Here is a 20,847-nt window from a genome sequence, read left to right on the forward strand (position 1 = left end):
CTAGCTTTATATGTTTTCGATCCGATATCGACAGCTTCAACATAAACTTGTCTCTGTGTGTCTGTTTTTGGCACGTTGCATTTTTCTCTTTTTGAGTAATAGAGCCAGTGATAATTTTCAACTTCTATGCTGTCAAAGTTGGGTTTTGAGACAATTCACAAGTTATTTTGCATCCATGACATGGTTACCTTCTATTTGTCCGATAAAAATGTAGACCCGAGCCTTAAAATTCTGGAAATCGAACCGGAGTCCTCTTGTTCTTGGAAATTTATTTATGTTTAGTTCAAATTTTAGCTCAAGCTTCATGCCAAAAGAATGAGGTGTCAGAGAAGATAGGTGTCTTTTCTTCTTCGGTAAGACCATGATTTCAAAACCAAAACATTTTGCTCTCATTGGTTGTGGTTGATAGATATATGGATAGAAAAATTCTGATTCCATGTGAACCCAAAATCAATCTATGGGGCACAACTGTTTGTATTATAACAGGCAATGAGGAAGAAAAAATAAAAGAAACCAAAGTAAAACGAAATGGAAAAGAAAAGAGAAAATGGAAGTTGATTCCACTCGTTTAGGGGTTTTTTAAGAGAAGAGCTGACTTGGGTCGAGTTATGGGTAGAGGAAAATATGAATCGGGTAAAAAAAGGGGATGGGTCTCTTTAATCCTGATGTGCCACATGGAAGTCCGTTCAATTAAGAGGTATATTTGAATGATAGTATAACGGTAGGGGCTGATATGACCAAATAGTATAACAGAGGGTATCTTTAAATATTTTTCGATAGTACATGCATATATTTGACCCTTCTCTGTTTTCTAAAACTACTTGTTTATACCTTCTTAGAATTATTTACATGTAACTTATAATATTATATATGGACCCATTGCTTATAAATAGTTTCTGGCACAGCCTAGAAGTGATAATACCCCGAAGAACTTCGAAACACAACATTAATTGTGAAAAGAATTGCTCTTCAAAAATATAATATTTACATAGAAAGTAGGAAAAAGTAAACGTAAGAGTAACTGCAGCTTCAAAAGAAAATGAGGCCATCAAAATCCCTACATAGGAGATGCTGTATTCACTAATTTATATACCCTTTCAGGAATTTGAAGAAAAGCTTCATACCCCAAATTTTCTTTTACAGAGTTCTAATTCATGGCTTGATAATTGTCGCCAATACATAAATTTATATACTATGGCTGCATGACACTGCTGAGTATATCAGTAGCCTCTTGTACAAGACTAATTCCATTAATTTGGACGAACGTATCTTGTAAATGCTAGTATTCATCTTCGTCTCTTGACCGAAGGACCCTCCGAATAACAGAAGCAACAGCACCAAGAACCAAGAACAGCACCAGCGTATCGAATCCACCTCCGACACCAACGGCAACACCAGGACCGGGTGCGAAGAACGAGAAAGGCGACCAGCCCCATCCACCATAGAATGGCACACCATACCCATATCCACCAACTAGAGGAGGAGCAACTGGTGGATTGACATATATATTTGTTCTGAAAAGGCAAAGCAAGAACAATGTCATGGTCTCATAAAGCAGGATGATGTGAACTAGTCTATTTAAGGGATTTCAACATCTGCATGTCAAATACAAGTGATGGATCATGTAACTAGAAAATCTAGTTGAACCAGGATAGCCTTCACTAGATGAAATATCATAATTCAGTCTGGAATTATAGTTTAATATAAGTCTAGCATATTCAACACAATGACTTCTCTACCATGGAGGAAAAGTTGCAGTAAGAGATTTTGTTGCATAATTTGGTCGCTAGGCTCCTCTAATCCCTTGTATTTATCCATTGCTTTTCCTCTTTCCAGACAACAATATTTCCTTAACTTCAGAGGTAGACAAACTTTTTTACTACATTAGGAAAGAACTCCACTAGAGAAACACAATTTGATGTCATATCACTTACATCTGATATCTAAGTTTTGTCTTGATTAATCATCTTTTTCTGAACATAAAAAAGATGATAGATGACTAATCAAAACCAGCTTTGAGAAAGAAGGGTAGCAACAAATACCTTGTTGGATAAAGAGAAACTTCTCCACCAATGTATAAAATAACCAAATTGCACTTTAGAAACTAGAAAGTAGGATGTGCTATGTCATATATATTGAGATTTGTTTACTCCCTAGATTTCAGATCCACAAAAAAGAAAAATAAACAAACAAATAAACAAAATGAAAGGAGCAAGAGTGCTGAATGGATACATGCTCTATCACAAATTTACAGTACAATCACAATCCAAAAAGCTGCCCACATCGACTTATCATCTTTCATACACACATGCACAACAATACAGAGATATTGGCTACAAGAAACTTTTCCAATCCTACAGGACTAAGAGAAAAGGGGGATGGAGCAAACAAGCTAGATGGTTTGACTCATACTCTTTGCAGTTAAGGTTGGTCTACTTCAACAAAAGCGGCACAAATCTACTACCTGAAGAATTTCAGAGCTTCTGGTACTATACTTATGATTTCAGTAAGATAGAAAAAACAAATTAGAAACTCGTGATCGGTGGTAAGTGGAGATTGAAAAGAAGAGTTGTAACTACCAAAAATTCTCAATAGGGGGTAAACAGCCTTCTATTCAGCGAAAAAGACCAGAGAAAGCACTAGCAAGTGCAATATCCTATCCCCCCAACCCATAGCAAGTGTTCCGGGGAAGGGGAGTCTTTAAGACCCAGGCTTTTGTTACTTCCAGAAGGCAGCTTGGTGTACTAAATTTTGTTGTCCTTCAGTCAACTTAATCTAGAAAGGGCCACTAATGTGTACAAGCACTTAGAAGGCAGAAAGCAATCCCAAAATCTCTGCTATAGCAAGTGGCGGAGCCAACAATTTACCCAAAGGGATTCCGAAAAACACTAGAATGTTACACTTGGGATTTGAACCTATGATCTAAAGCAATTTCTGAACCCCCTTTGTCACTTTACTAGAATTTTTTCCCTTATGAAAAAGGGGATTCAACGGTTTAATATAACCACAGAAAAGTTCATTTTTGGCCTATTTATTCTTCAATGAAGGTGATTCAATTAAACCCCCTTTCTTCGCTTAGCTCTGCCTCTGGGTATAGCCATTCTTCAGACTACTGTGGTGAAACATTAGGAAATGGTCAAGTTGATACAATACAAGGTATGATTGAAAAAGAAGTATACGATACAAGGCACAATAACTAGTTGGGATGCATGACCCTTGATAGCTCACATGCAGGACTGACTAATGTCAGTGGAATACACTTGAGGAATAATCTGACACACACATTTCTGATTCGTGCAAGACCAGAAATGGAGACAGATAGATTCCTACAGTTATACTAGCTCATTGATCATGTTTAATTAAGCAAGTTTATGATCATGACAAGAAGAAGTTTTAAATCATCTACAAACATGAGCAGAGAAGATGACCTGAAACAAAAAAAGAAAAGCTCTACCAAGGTTCTGCTATTATATTCACCTTAGAAATGAGAGAACTTTCTACAAGATTCGAGTTTAGACTAGATAGTAAATGGCTGGGAAAGTTTCGTAGCTTAATATTTGGTGTAAGAGAACCTCTTAAATATATTGTGGACACCATGTACAAAATTAGCTAACGCAAAATTAACCAACCTGAGATGATAAATTGAGCCTAACATGAACTAGCCATGGGATCTCAAAAGCTCACGAGAGCTTGTCCAGCAAAGACGCCATCCCACGTAAGTCTAACAAGTCTAGTTCAAATGGTTTTGTGGCCAAAAGTTACAAGACAATCGAAGGCATGAAATTTAATTATAGCACGATTCTCCCAATCCTACATCAAATTAGATCCATATGTCAGTACTTTTTCCCGGAGATACTAGAGTGTAAGAATTATTTTCCTCAAAACAAAAGTTGAGTTGAGAACACTACATGCATAATAGAATCCACTAATAGCATTTGGCCATGATCCATTGGCATATGTAACAGTAGTTGGATCTTCTCATCCACATAACTGCAAACCTTTGCCTATCCTTTGAGCAGAAAAAATACAATGCGTATGTTAGCTGAGAATGCTACACATACAGTTTTGTAACAGTTCATCATATATTGGGGAAATAAGTCCGCATTCCCATGAATTGTGATATTAACCGCTAGTCTTAGTAAACCTAGCTAAAAGCTTTTGTTTTTCCAATAGATAGTGAGAATAACATCTAATAAAAGTTACACAATTATAACCACGTTTCATTCATTAACAATGAGACCTTGACCTAGAAGCTATATTCATGCACTTGACCCATACACTTATGTCCCCATAGTTGACTGTATTCCATTTGTGTATTACACTTTTTGACATGTCTAGAATGTTGTCATACTATTTCTATGAAAAGCAAGACCACGGCCATAAAGATTCTTGTGTTGTACCTTTATAGCCAATATCAAGGACAATAGAATCACACCCAGTAGGGAATTTAACTATTTCTCGAGCTTTTAGGTTCAACATGCACATTTGCTTTAGCATTGTTTTCACTATGTACTGAAGTAACGCATCTGCAACCAATTACTAACAGTTCTCTTTTTATTTACTTCCCCATCCACGCCATATTCATGAGAGCTTACTGCATTTTCTAAGTTATTAGCGGAAGGAATCAAGGAACTTGAAAGCCTAGAGAAGAAATCATACTAAAGATGGTGGGATTGTTTCTATTAGAACATGAGATCTTTCCATAATAATATAAAACACAAAGTTATACACTTATGTAACTCAAAAGTAACATATGCTCTTCCCGGGCATTTTCTTAACCTTTACTACTGAAAAGTTTTACGAATAAAAGATGTACCTTGCTCCACTAACATCTTGTTTATATAGGAAGGAAAAAAAGGTCGCTAAAAGGGAATACTTAACAAATAAATATTCAATGCTGGTATCTGAACATGAAGAGAAGCTTAGATATGAGATTAACTTGTTTAGAACAAGAATAAAGAAAAGGAAAGGAAGATTCTGGTGCTTTCCTCTTCCAACCAAGGTGACTTCTCGTATGACTGACTCCACTCAAAATTCCAAGTAACACATAATACAAGTTAATATGCTCAGATGACAGAATTTTATATGACAGTAGAAGGAAAGTTTCAAGGTGATCTCCTCACCTCATGCTTCATTTGAGTGTCAAGAGAGTCATGCAGAGAAACCATGAGGTAAAGAAAAACATGACAACTTGTACTACTTTATCCAATTGGAAAAAAAAAGGACATGGAGAATCAGACAAAAACCACCACTGACATATGGGTTAGCAAGGTAAGAACCGAAAATGTTAGTTCGCCATATAAATGAATAACTCCCAGAGGTTACAAATAGATGCCACTATAAAGTTAGAGTTCAGCTCAAAGAAGCACAGCACACCTATGTTCTGTCAAATGGTTCAAAACAGAACTTCTCGCATCAAAATTGTCTTGATCCCAGTGACTGAAATCTCTAGCACATCTTTCGCGGCTGCTGTGTTATCCTCAATATGTGGAAAACATCACATTTGTGACAGATCTAACACTTCCTTCTCCTTTTACTCCTGCCAAGTTATCACTTCTTTCCCTTTTCACTTCTATCCAAACTATGCCAAATTGAAACCCTCCTATCGAGTCTAAATTTCAATTCTAGAAGCATTTCACCTATCCGGATTCGACAAAAGTCCAAGGCAAATACAACTATAGGTGTTGTACCGTTTGGCACCGAGAGTACTATACTTTTAGAAGAGGAAACAACTATTACATTGATATCTCTACACACTACCAAGTTCAAATTTTTATCATATATTGTATATCTTAGACAATCGAATTATTCTCTATTGCAATAATAAGATAGATTTAACAATACAGCTATTCATCATTTTCAAATGAGTTATATTTGCAATTATAAACATTTTGTATAATTTTAATTATTACAAGTCCAGTTTAACTTCAATAATGAGTCAAATTAATCCTCAGTAAGTAAAGTAGGACCTACATTTGAAACGAGGTACATTTTATGTGAGACTATTAGATTAGACAAAGTGTTTAAGAAAGAGAAAGATTTTCGAAACTTGTAGTACTAAACATGTTGTAAAGCCCCAAGGGCTTTGGTCTAGCCGTCTAGTGGTGAGAGCGCAATAATGATGTGTGCGTTCGACACATATCACAGGTTCGAATATTACTGCAGATGAAAACCTGATATTCAAATGGGGAAGGGTAGAGAGGAGGTCCATTATCCACCGAATTTGAAACCATAAATAGAGACCCTGAGGATTTATTGATTATCAAAAAAAGCAAGCCATCACATTTTTGTAGTATAAATTAACCTATGTCATTAAGGTTAAAATGGAAAATTTAAAATTAAATTGCTCCATATAATTTTTTGGAACAGCTAAAAAGTAAATAGTGTCACATAAAATAGAATAGAAGGCAACAAACAGCAAGCAGTAAACAGATTGTTTAAGGAAAAAAGAACTATTCGGGTTGAAATACCTAGAGTTATTGATCCTAGGTGAAGAAGAGCGAGGAGCTGAAGATCGAAAAGCCTGACCACCAACTCGACCACCAGTCTTAGCAGCTGAAGCTGGATCCACTGAACCCATTGTTAATACCCCAGCTGCCACTGCTACTAATGCCAACTTACCCCATTTATTTTCACTTTTCCTGAAAAAAAGAAAAACAACATACTTACTTCATTAAGAACCCACAAAATGATGAAAACTTTTTTCTTTTTACCTAAAAAATGAGTCTTGTGGTTCCTCATCTGGGGTGTGTTTGCACAAGATTTTAGTGCTATTTTTTCTGGTTGAAGAAAGAGGAGGACTAATTAGGAAACTTTGCTGTAGAAATGCTACAGACATTTTTCTTTCCTTTGGAACTTCAAGTGATTAGCTGAGAATTGAAGTGGATTCTAGTTTGAGTCAATGCTGTTCTGATATTTGTTCATCCATTTGATGACTGTCAAGTGTCCACGTGGGGGTGATGGACATATGTTACCATTTGATTGGAACAAACATAAAGTTAATCAACAATACCATTGGAGTGTATGGACTCCCATTGCAGCTCCCTAATGTGTTACAAATGTTTTATTTTTATATCAAACTTAACTAATATTATCATTTTTTTAATAAATATTATGGAGCAGTTAGAAACTGGGGTGATTGAAATATATTAAGAATTCTTAAACAAATCTTAATTTAAAAAAAATCTAAAGTAATACTTGTACATGAATACTTTCTCCAGTCCACTTTAATTAATTTTTTGGCATTTTTCTTGTGCTCTATAATATTTGCTTTTTTCAAAAATCAAGAAATAATTAATTTCTTTTTTCTAAAGTTGCCCTTGAAATAAAGAGCCTAAGAGTATTTGTAATGATCAAATTAAGGTTAATATGATCATTTTTATTGTTAATCAATGTTAAAAGAAGAATTTCTTAATATGTGTGAAAATAACCAAAAAATCAATGAAAGTGGACCGTGGGAAGTACTAATTGGCATTATCATTGATGTAAATCCGTAATAACAATTGCTGCATTAATACTATAACATTAGTTGCATAGTAATCCAATCTGTATTATTCCCTCAATCCCAAATTAATAGTAACTTTATCTCAAAAAATTATCCCAAATAGCTTTCATGGTACGAATTCAAAACTAAATTTGTTAATGGTTTCCAATCGTATCCTTAATATTAAAGAAGTACTAGTTGTATTGGTCTAAATTTGGACGGCTTGATAAGTGCAGATAAACAGGGTCGAGGGCGAGGTCGACTACGGCATAATAACGAGGAGTCGTCTTCAGAAGGATTATCGCTAAGGACGAGCAGATGAAGTAAAGAAGTAACGGTAGGATAGATTTAGAAATAGCTATAAAAAATATTCCTTTGGATATTCCTTATGTTGTACTTTCTAGGGTTTCTTGGGGAGATCCCCTATAAATAGGATGAGATAGAGAACAAAAAAGGGGATCTTCACTTCTTGATAAGAGCACATTGTAAAGAGTTGACTTGAGAGAATATACAAGCATTGTCTTGTTCACTGGTTCTATAGCCTTTACTTACATTACTCATTCCTTGTTCACAAGATCCAGAGATTCCTTATCTATCTACATTATCTTAGTTCCACGTTGCTGTCAGGAAGGAGAGTCACCCAAACCATCTAACATTTGGGTAATAAATTCCTCTTTCTTATATTTATTGCCATTGTCTACATTTATTGCATGTTCTTATTACAATAATCATTGATAAACGGTTAACACAAGCTTGTTCTTGTTATTCTTAAAAGTGGTCTGACTCCACGGATCAGTCCAAGCTTTTTATCTAGATCTGATTATATTTAACTAGGATTCATCCTCTATCTTATCATTAATTAGTTTAACAAAGAGTTTATCACTTTTTGGTCAGACAATTTGATACCGTCTGTGGGGCGTTTCTAGTAAAAATTTTAGTTCTTTCTAGATAAAAAAAAATAACAACAACATCATTCATCTCTTCCTAGTTTGCGCGAACTAACAATGGCAGGAGACGAAAGACTGAAAGCGGTAGTAGACGTCACTGCCAACCTCTTGAACACCATCAACGAGGTTGACAGAGATGGCGAAGAGAACACGACGCCCAGTGCTACGCCCAGGCGGAGCGACTCACCCCCCTCATTAAAGTGTAACTGCTTCACGTGAAAGGGGAGCCTCTACATCCACAGTTGAGGAAGCACCACCAGCAATAAAAAAAACTACTGGAGACGTGGCTAACGAGCACTCTAAGTGACATACTCGACAAACCTGCTCAACGGGCAAATAGAAATGTCATACAGACAGATATCACAGCAATCGCCGACAAGCAACCCGCTCCCCCAACAGGTAACACTCACACCGCTGTTGACGCGGGTAATGATGCACTTGAAGCCATTCTAAAGAAAATGGAAGAAATGGAAAAGGAGAACAAAAAACTCCGCGACCAGATGAAGGAACATCAAGAAAGGGTCGATAAGATACCGGGCGCCCCAAAACTGCTACCAAAACGGGATGTCGGCCGATTTGTCGAACAATCATACAACGAGGAGGCAGCCCCACATGTCATACCCAAAACCTTCAAGATGCCACCATATTTGAAGTTATATGACGGCACGACAGACCCCGAAGATCACATCATTCATTACGTTATAGCAGTAAAGGGAAACAACCTCTCAAAGGAACAAGTACCATCAGTGTTATTAAAGAAGTTCGGCGAGACCTTGACCGGGGGAGCCTTAACCTGGTACTCACAATTACCAGTGCGATCTATAACAACGTTTGAAGAAATGGCCGACAAGTTCGTCACCGCCCACGCCGGGGCTAAGAAGACGAAAGCCAGGGTAAATGATATATTTGCCGTTAGGCAATTGCCTGGCGACCGGGCCCTCGTTAGATTCCTCATTCGAGCAGGTTATTATTGGCCCACAATGAATAAGGAAGCCGCCGACTACGTCAAGAAATGCGAACAGTGCTAGAAATACGCTCCTACGATACACCAAGCGGGCGAACACCTCCACTCTGTTACATCGCCCTGGACGTTTATTAAATGGGGAATGGACATCGTCGGACCCCTCCCAGCAGGGCGAGGTAATGTATGATTTCTTTTGGTTTTAACTGACTATTTTTCCAAATGGGTAACAGCAGGTGCATTCGCCCAAATACGCGAACAGGAAGTTATCACATTCATATGGAGAAATATCATATGCTACTTCGGCATCCCCAAAGAAATCAGCAGTGACAACGGACCCCAATTCACCGGAAAGAAGACCACCGAATTCTTCGAAAAATGGCACATCAAGCGAATACTCTCCACGCCATATCACCCTGCCGGTAACGACCAGTCCGAATCCTCCAACAAAACAATACTAAATATCTTGAAGAAAAAGCTTGAGGACGTCAAGGGACTATGGCCGGAATTACTACTAGAAGTACTGTGGGCATACTTCACCACGCCGAAAACAAGCATAGGAGGAACGCATATTCACTAGTCTATGGGACTGACGCCATGATACCAGTCGAGGTCGGGGAACCCAGTTTGAGATACTCCAATAAAAGCGGACCAAGCAATGACAAGAACAAGAAACAAGACCTCGACGAAGTTGAGGAATGAAGAGACATGGCTTACATAAGAATGATAGCCCAAAAATAACAAGCAGAACCGTACTACGACAAAAAAGCCAAAGTACGACCACTCAAAGTCGGAGACTATGTACTCAAGGCCAAAACACAGGTGAGCAAAGATTCAAGAGAAGGCAAACTAGTAATTAATTGGGACGGGCCATATAAAATCACGGCAGCAGCAAACAAAGGATCATTCCAACTAGAAACAATAGAGGGAAAGCTACTACAAAACAATTGGAACGTCGCCCACCTCAAATACTTCAACTTCTAAAAACAGACGCCCTCAAGTCGTACTCTTTTTCCCTCACCCGGGTTTTGTCCTAATTGGGTTTTCTCGGGGAGGTTTTTAATGAGGCGACGAGGGGACGTCTCGGAGTTCAAGTATAATTCATCACCCCGCCTGCCGACTACTTCTCCTGGCCGAACGATGAAGGGACGAGGTACACGGGAACTTCTCCAATATATGTATGAAACAAATAAAAACATTTAATATTCTCCAATGAATGAAATAAAGCAGCATCTTTACTCTCCACCAAGCCTTTTTACACTTTACATTTGACCTCGCTCGAATTATTCGACATTCGACCTCATTCGAATTATTCGACATTCGACCTTGCTCGAATTAATTTACATTCGACCTCGCTCGAATTACTTTACATTCAACTTCGCTTGAATTACTTTACATTCGACCTCGCTCGAATTACTTTACATTCGACTTCGCTCAAATTACTTTATATTCAACCTCATTCGAATTACTTTACATTCGTCCCCATATAGCAAAAAGAAAAGAGAACAGAAATCAAGAAATACATAGCAAAAAGGGAATTTTTCCATTTCAACTGTCGAATTACAATACGTTTTACAAAGGGCTCAAAGACGCCCTCACAAAAATAGCAAAGCAAAACAAAAACTAAGTACAACAACTTCACGCCACATCATCCCCATCGGCGTACTCATCAACATACCAAGGATTAGAGGCGAGCCTATCTGCATCGCCGTCATCCTCATCCCCACCAGGCGTACCAGGGGCGTAACCACAAGCTTCGCGGGCCGCACGTGCCTTAACACGGACGCCCTCAAGTTCTGCTTTGGAAACTTTCCCAACAGCCTTCAAAGACTTATACACGTCAACCTGAGCCTCGATGTGAACCCACATCTCATACAACTCCCACGGCACACCGGGATCAGCAGAAGTATGAGACATAGACGGCTGTGACTGCCGTCGTACCTCTTCGGCCCTCAAGAAAATGGCCTGCTCGTTCAACCCAGACAACTCCGCCTCCAAACCCTGGATTCGTGCTTCTAACCTCGCCACCTTAAGCGCCGATGTCTCCACCTCATTATCCCGCTCGGACCTACAAACGCGGAGGGCATCTTCTAAGGCCGCCACTTCAGCTATAGCGGCCAGTCTGCCTTTCTCGGCACGACTCAATTCTTCAACCTTGGCACTCAGCTCGTCCTTAGATTGACAACCTTTGCCTCCCTCTGCCCGAGTTCATCCGTTAAGGATGCCACTTGCGTTTGAAGGTCGACATTCTCAGCCATCACCGCCTTGCTCACCTCGAGCTCGTCCTCCTTGGCCTTTAGAGTTGCCTCAAGCTCGCTGCACCTACCAATGGCCCTCATTAGCTCATCATCCCTCTCTCTTAGCTCTTCATTTTTCTTCGCCAGCTCATCATCTTTCTGTTTAAGCCCATCGCGAAGCAACTAAAATTCGCCATCCTAGCTAAGGAAGTCGGCCAGCGTTCAGTTCTTGGTGCGGTACTCCTTGTACTTGGAGGTCATCTTCTTAAAAATGGTCGTCCTTCGCTCCTCCCGCCTGTTATGCTTGATCCCTATGATAAGAGTCTGACATGCAAAAAGAGAGGAGTCAGTGCGAAGCGAATTACACATGCGAAACAAATCCTAACATAAAAAAAAACACTTACCCGCAGAGCAATGCCGGATATACCCAACGACAGATCCGCATCGTTCATCGCCTGTAGCGCCGTGTTCTCAGAAGCCGCGCACAGGGGAGCAAAGGCCGGCACCGTCTGTCCTGAGTTGGCCAAGAGGTCGTAGTCCACGGGAATGACTATGTGCCGGTTAGGACCCTCCGTCCTTATCTCCACACGAGTATTCCTCTCCAGAAAGGCCCGTACCTCCTCAGGATCAACGTCCGAGCCAGCATCGTTGTCCCCCGAAGAGACCGCCCTACTTCCCCCGATGGCCGATGATGCGCCACCTTCTGCGGCCCATGTAAGCTCTCCGCTACCACGAACCACCTCAACCCTAGAGGGCCTCCTCTCTATGACGGCACCTACCGTGAAAATAGTCTCTACGTCCGGTGCAAGCGCAGATTCCGCTTCCAAAATAATAAATTTTTTCGGCTCGACGTTAGCGACGACGGCCTTCCCGATTTCTACCCTTCGCCTTTTCCTCGACGGTGACTCCTCACTGTTAGATGGCTCATCTACAAGCTGATAGATGGGCTGGGAAGAGATCTCATCCCGCAAAGCAACAGTTTGAGGGGCGGAGTCCCTCCTTGGCGTAGCCTGAGTCTGACCTCCTTGAGCAGACTCGGCTAAAGCAAATTGCATCCCGGCCGACGCGATAGCTTGGCGAAATGCAGGCACTGGAGCTTTCTTCTCGGAAACTCGCTGAACTGGCACCAAAAGGAGGTCGCATCAAAGAGCAATGGTGGACAACAATAAGCTAAGGTATAAGTGACACTTACTGGATGGAACCTTGGGTCCAAAAAGCTTGTGAAAGGACGCCTAATCGCGAATCCCAACGGTGTGGGGTAACACGCGAGCCACCCAATCTTTAATGTCAAAAACAGGAGAAGGTGCACGCCTCTCAGCCAAAAACAAGAAGGCCGCTAATGAGTCGATAACAAAAGAAAGAAAATAATAAGTGTACGGCAAGATACTTACGATTATAATTCCATTATTCGGTAAACCCAATTAGATTCGCCACCACGTGCTCGGTCTTTATGAAGAAATACTTATGCCAGAACTGCGGGTTCGCTTTATCTTCCATCCCGACTACCAACCCTTTTATCCTACATTGACGCAAGTGTATCAATGTACCTCTATAAAAACTAGGCGAAGATAGATGCAGCAGGTGACGAACGTTGACCTCGCAGTCGGCCAATTCTGCGTACTTCGTCAGCATCAGAAATACTTTATACAAATAAGGGGAATGCTGTGCCGGGCAGACGTTATAGAATCGGCAAAACTCTTCCGCTAATGGGGGGAGAGGAAGAGAATAACCAATTAAGAATGGGTAAACATAAAAAGCACAGTAGCCGGGTCGGTGAACCTCTACGATGTCGCCCCCGGCCAGAACAATTTCGACGTGAGGAGGAATGCGATGTTTAGACCAGAGGTCATTTATTTGAGGCGGCCCCGTCTCAGAAAGTCTCTGGGCAGGAGCAGGAGCAGGTTCCTTTGAGAAGTCATGTCTGACCAAAGGGTTTTTGGGTACTATCTCCTCCACAGTGGGGAACCTTTCATCATCTTCAATCATGAATTCCTCGCCACCGGAAGGAAGAGCCACCGATAAAGGAGTGGCATCGGAGACCTCGTCATGAATGTGAGGAGATTCTGACATATCTCTGTAGAAAACGTACGCAACAAAATCTGGAGAAGGTATGGATTGGGTGAGAAGTCAAAGATTAAAATTGAAGAAGCTGCAAGGAATTGAAAGCGGAGATCGGAGAAAAGACCAATGCACAGGCGAAATGAGAAATGATGAAAATTTTCAAAAATGAAGCCCCCCGTCTATTTATAGGGTTGGGTGGCACCATAATCGAAGCAGTAGACCGTCAATGGCACCAAAATCGAAACAACAGAAGCACAGGCACTGCATCGGGAAGACGCGTAATGATGACGCGCGTGTCCACGATGTCACCCCACGTTAGCCACACAAACTGCAGCCACACTGGCCACACTGCTTTTTTTGACCTCGGTCGATTTTATTTAATCAACATGACCAAATTTCTTCTAAACGGACGCAGACCAGGTCCGCTTATCGAGGACGTGTAAGATCACGACCTCAACAAGCGGAGGGACTAACTGTATTGGTCTAAATTTGGACGGCTTGATAACTGCAGAAAAACAGGATCGAGGGCGAGGTCGACTATGGTATAATAGTGAGGAGTCGTCTTCAGAAGGATTATCGCTAAGGACAAGCAGATGAAGTAAAGAAGTAACGGTAGGATAGATTAAGAAATAGCTATAAGGAGTATTCCTTTGGATATTTCTTATGTTGTACTTTCTAGGGTTTCTTGGGGAGATCCCTTATAAATAGGAAGAGATAGAGAACAAAAAGGGAGATCTTCACTTCTTGATAAGAGCACTTTGTAAAGAGTTGACTTGAGAGAATATACAAACATGTCTTGGTCACTGATTTTATAGCATTTACTTACATTATTCATTCCTTGTTCACAAGATCCAGAGATTCCTTATCCATCTACATTTATCTTAGTTCCACGTTGTTGTCAGGAAGGAGAGTCACCCAAACCGTCTAACATTTGGGTGATAAATTCCTCTTTATTATATTTATTGCCATTGTCTACATTTATTGCATGTTCTTATTACAATAATCATTAATAAACGTTGAACTCGTGCCTGTTCTTGTTATTCTTAAAAGTGGTCTGACTCCACGGATCAGCCCAAGCTTTTTATCTAGACCTGATTATATTTAACTAGGATTCATCATCTATCTTATTATTAATTAGTTTAACAAAGAGTTTAGCACTTTTTGGTCAAACACTAGTATTTCTTTTTAATACAACTCAGTTCTCAAAAATTATTTAACATAGGTAACTTAATAAACTTTACCTTGTATTTATTTTTTTCTTAATGAGCATAAAAAGAGGCGGTATTTAAAATAGGATAAAGAAATCCGTGAACTTAATGCCTCAATACCCACAATGAAAAAAAAGTTAAGACATCACTAATATTTAATGCAACTGCATATAAGACATTACAAATTCAAAAATTGTTTATAGGATAGTGTAGACTTGATGCTTCAATGCCCACAATGAAGAAAATAAGAAACTCAACTGCAAATAAAGCAAGAAATTATATTTTTGGGATAGTGTTAGAATGATATGCCTTCTCAAATGGTCGTGATGTACCATCTTTACTTATCATTTGGAACACTAATAAATACGATATAATAGGTAGGTATATAGGATCAGACATGCTAAACGAAAGCTTATAACTGACTGAGCCTCTATAAGGAAAGCCACAAGTTGTAATCAATTAAAATGATTCTTTCAAAATAAAACAAGTTAAAACAAGGGAAAAGGTCCGGATTTGTCCCTCTACTATGGTATATAATTTATATTTGTCCCTCGTTATCTTTTTGTCCAGATCCACCCCGACCGTTAATAAACTATTCAGAATTGCCCTTAGCCCTAACTTCCCCCTCACGACCCAAAATCTTACCTTAGAAATCGTGATGGCACCTAGTCCCTAGAACTAGGTAAGCCTAGCACATAATGAGAATGTGCCGAGATAACCAACTTAATTCAAAACATTAACTGATAGCTGAAATGACATAGTTGAACCGAACAACAGTCATACAACCCCAAAACCGGTAGTACAGAGTCATAAGCTCTACCGAGTTCACTAGAAATCTCTAAATACAATATTGTTCTGGAATAAAAATAAACAGTAGTATGAAAGACAATAGAAGGTGACTCCGAGGCTTGTGAACGCCATGGTAGGTATACCTTGAAGTCTCCGCAGCGAATTCCAAGCGGCTAACTAATGTCCGGCACGCTCCAAAGCACCTGAATCTGCACAGAAATGTGCAGAAGTATAGCATGAGTACACCACAATCGGCACCCAGTAAGAATCAAGACTAACCTCGGTGGGTTAGTGACAAGGTACATGTCAAGACACCTACTAGCCATAATAACATGTGCAAAGTATTCATATAAAGCTAACAGAGGAACGATGCCAATATAAAGCTAAACATGGAAAGAATAACAATATAAAACTAACAAAGGAAAGTAGAAGCAATAAATAGCAACAAGGAGTAAACAGGTGATAACGCAATAAAGTAATCAGAACACACTTAAAGTACCAGTGAAATCAATTAAAGAAAACAAATGACAACCAAATAATCAAAACATTATATTACAAGATTTATAATAAGAATCACCCCAAGGTACCACACCTCATACTCACAAATCACGAGTCCCAATTCAACAAATCATACACACAAGGCACCTTGTGACCATATTATTCATCACAACCGCACGGACAACTCACGTGCCAATATCAAACCGCCCGGCGGGGTCACAAGCTCAATATCACAATCTGTCCGGCGTGGTCACAGAATCAATATCACAACCCGCTCGACGGGGTCATAAGCTAAATATCACAAATTACTCGGCGTGGTCATAGGGTACCAGTCCGGCTATATCGCAGAGAAAGCAAATATACAAGAATGCATGTACATGGTCAATGATCATCAAGTATCATGCTCCTAGACTGGTATAAATGGCATGTTACGGTTTATGCATGTTCAAGTATACTATCACAGCTCAAGTCAACAAATAATATCAGTGACACCGAATAGTACATTGGAAACAACATAACAAATCACCTAATATGCATGGGGCACAAACAAGGAAGTCACACCAGCAAACGAATATCATCAATAACATGCCCCCAGGCCATTACACATCATTCCTGATATAGCCCCCTGTCTCGTCGCGTGCGCAACCATATAGGAAACGCCCATCTTGTCTCGCCACATATGCAAATCCAACATATGTAAATAGCACGCGTTGTCTCGCTGCATGTGCAAGATCAATAATAACAATAGCACGGCAAAAACCTAGTGCAAACACCCCGACAATCCGCCCAACAGGCCCACATGTGCCAAAAATACAACAACACAACATTAGAACTCGCACCACACGTGCCCATATACCACAACGTTGCCATAACAACAATACCAATACCACCACCATATGTAGCCCACAACTCAACAACAATGAGTACCAACAACGATAACAATAACACAAGAGTACGAAAAATAAATCAACACAAGAATTGCAACAACACTCGTCACCTGATGTACACACCTTCAACATAATTCAAATAGTGCAACTAACCCAAATCCGAAGGGGTAGTTCCCTCACAAAAAGTTAGGCAAGATACTTACCTCACAAAAGCTAAATCAATACTCTAAGAAGCCCTTCCCATGTGAAACAACCTCCGGATAGCTTGAATCTAGCCAAAATAACTTAATATCATAAATAAAAGTCATAGGACGATTCTGGATAATAAAGATTCGATCTTTAATGAAAATCAAAAAGTCAACTCAAAAAGATAACTCCTGGCCTGCACTTTGGAACCCGACAACACTCACAAATTTCGAACACCCATTCTGATATGAATCCAACAATACAAAAATCATCCAATTCCGACCTCATATCGGCCTTCAAATCATCAAATTATTTTTTAGAAACGTTTTTGACTAAAATCCTTAATTTCTCTAATTCAAATCATCAATTAAATGCTAAAAACAAGGATGAAATCATGAAATATAACCAAATATGGGTCAAGAATACTTACCTCAATCCAAATCGTAAAAATTTCCTCTAAAATCACCCAAAACCGAGCTCTTTAACTCAAAAAGTGATAAAATAACAAAAGCTCTCGAAAAAGAGTACTATATAGGTCTGTCTAGGGGTCCTCTTTGCGACCGCAGGACCTGCTTCGCGTTCGTGTAGAACAAATCATAAGCAGCCAACATTCCTTCTTCGCGAACGAGGTCTGAAGCCCGCGAACATGACCCCTCAGCTCAACTAGCCTACGCGAACGCGACCTCACTACAAGAACGCTAATTCACCTGCGCCCCTCCAGCTCTACCTGTACGCGATCGCGACACAAGGGACGTGAACGCAATAACCATCTCCTCTCCAGGCCCCGCGAACATGAGAAACAACTCGTGAACTTGGTGAGTAAATCCTCAGCCGCCCATAATACATTTCGCGATCGTGTACGTCCTTATGCAAACGCGATGAACTACAGAACATCAGAAAACCAGTAACTCCAAAATATGAAGAAATGGCCCGTAGCCCATCCGCAACACACCTAGGCCCCCAGGACCCCGTCTAATCACACCAACCAATCCTAAAACTACGAATCACACTTTAATTCGAGCCTAATGAACTAATGAACTTTCAACTTTCAAAACTCATGCTGAACCATATCAAACCAACTCGGAATTACCTCAAATTTTGCATGCAAGTCCCAAATGGAACAACGGTCCTATTCCATATTCCGGAGCCAAAATCTGAACCTGATATCAATAAAGTCAGCTCTTGGTCAAACCTCTCAATCTTCCAAACCTTCAACTTTCCTACTTCGGCTAAAAGGCACCAATTCAACCTACGGACCTCCAAATCCAAATCCGGACATACGCCTAAGTCTAAAAGCACCATACGATGCTATTGGAACCATCAAAAATCCATTTCGGAGTCATCTACATAAAAGTCAAACTCGTCAACTCATACAACCTAAGCTTCAAAATGAAAATCATTCTTGAACCGCTTGGAAATCGGAACCAATCATACATGCAAGTCAGAATACATCATATGAAGCTACTCAAGACTTAAACTACCAAACGGAATGCCAAAACTCAAAACGACTGGATGGGTCGTTAAAGTTTCCCTCACTTAAACATATGCTCATCCTCGAATGTGTCAAGAACCATTCCAAAGTCATCAAATCACTGAATAAATTTACCATACACGTACTCACGGGTGATCCCACGTCACCCCAATCCACATAAGCCTGACAATACCATCTCGACCGAAGATTAACACTTCAACCTTAACCAATAAGCCTAAGAACCAAAATTCTACATCCAAGCATTCCCAAAATCCCAATTTCCACACATACCCCCTGTATAAACCTCAACCACCTGCAACAAATCATAAGTATGCTCAAACAGTATAACCACACGACGCAACACATCACCCATATGCCCATAGCAATAACTCTGACCACAATAGCTACCCATTACTAAACTCGGTACCGGTAAATAGTCTCATAACGACTAGAACCTCATTCTAGACCTTCACAACACTACTAATGATATAAGAAACATGTGAAACTCATAACTACTCACCCAACCAAAACGCCACCTGGGAACATACATCGTAACCCAAACCCAACAAGCACAACTCGACTATGACTTAATATAAAAAGAGAAACACATAAGAAAACTATCAAATAAGTCCAACAGGTATAACTCCCCATCGGTACCATACTACAAATCCATTCCACCCGGGAGAAGTAATGCGTACGAACTAATCACAAAAAAAATCTCACCCTAACTTAACTCCACCGTGGCACGTAGCCCGATTCAAACATACCTATCCACAAAGAACACGAGGTTTCCATCCTCCACTCGGAATCACAAGTAAGATAAGCATCCCGAAAACTAAAATCCTTCTACTAACTCAATCTCGTAGAAAAAAATCATAGCACATAACCAACTCCCTATACCTGTAAAGCACCTAAATCACAAGTAGTGGCCAAACTACCCAGAAATCACATCAAAACCTACTGCATTAAGTAACAGAAAACCCAACCTAGTCTCATAACCTTCCATGATGACCAAACAAGAACGATAAACACGGGCTATCACAATAATATTCCCCAACTGATGCAGACACTCAAACAGAGTACAAGAACTACGAAAAATAATCATATATGGAGCAAGGTAGGATGACTCCTACCAATAAATAGGACCGGATAAAAATAAGACTGATGTATCTCTATAAAATCGAAACCATACTTGTAACGACATCATCTGGTACAGCAGCCTCCGGCCTACCAAGGAAAGCATAACAACGGGGCTGGCCTCCCCTTCTAGGATGCCCCCTACTCGCATGTCCCCCATCTCTAGCTAGCTGCGTAGGTGTAGTAGAAACTAGAGTGGAACCCATAGCTTGAGTGCTCCGATGTGGCACCCTCATCTGGAGTCTGGTACATTCTCTAACCATATGCCTGGTATCCCACACTCAAAGCAACCTCTCTGCTAATGTGGCTCTGGAAACTGTCCGGAACGGGTACTCTGGGACCCATGGATAACTGGAGCACCATGTGAAGCCTGAAGTGCAGACTGAACTAGCTGACCAACAAGACCTCTACTGTTACGCGCTCTACCTCCAAAATAGGGATCAGTGGATCCTCCCGATCCACGAAGCTTCTTGGCCTCCCTATCCTCCCTCTCTAGAACACGGATGCACTCAATCCTCCTAGTGATCTCCACAACCTGCTAAAATGAAGTATCGGTCTCCAACTCCCGTTCCATATTGAATCTAAGACCATAACTGAGCCCCCCGATGACTCTACGGACTCGCTCTTTGACTGTAGAAACCAAAGCAGGTGTAGGACAAGACAACTCATTGAACCTGATGGCATACTCCAACACCATCATTGTGCCCTGACAGAGCTGCTCAAACTCTATGCGCCACGTATCTCGGAGGGTCTAAGGAACAAACTCCCTCAAAATTATATCTGAAAATTGAGTGCAAGTGAGTGGCGCTGCATCAACTGCCTACCCTCCTCATAAGCATGCCACCACCTATATGTCGCCCATCTGCTCACCTCCATAATGCCCATGGTGTAGAGAATACACTGGCACTTATCCAGGAAACCCTGCATATCCTCAGTTACTATGCCACTGAAAGTAGGAGGATCATACTTCTTGAACCTCTCA

At 40.4% G+C, this 20,847-nt stretch overlaps 1 protein-coding gene across 1 annotated transcript; it reads right to left on the reverse strand.

The window, feature by feature from the left end:
* Positions 1 to 950: 950 nt before the first annotated feature.
* LOC109242941 lies at positions 951 to 6,909 on the reverse strand. The gene is made up of 3 exons (XM_019409834.1): positions 6,714 to 6,909; positions 6,471 to 6,641; positions 951 to 1,514 (listed from the first exon to the last, which is right to left on the reverse strand). Exons 1-3 carry the CDS (start codon positions 6,836 to 6,838, stop codon positions 1,280 to 1,282), a joined length of 531 nt encoding a protein of 176 aa, XP_019265379.1. The 5' UTR covers positions 6,839 to 6,909; the 3' UTR covers positions 951 to 1,279.
* Between the last annotated feature and the right edge of the window lie 13,938 nt (positions 6,910 to 20,847).

Source organism: Nicotiana attenuata, unplaced genomic scaffold (genome assembly GCF_001879085.1).
Source record: "Nicotiana attenuata strain UT unplaced genomic scaffold, NIATTr2, whole genome shotgun sequence".
NCBI lineage: Eukaryota > Viridiplantae > Streptophyta > Magnoliopsida > Solanales > Solanaceae > Nicotiana > Nicotiana attenuata.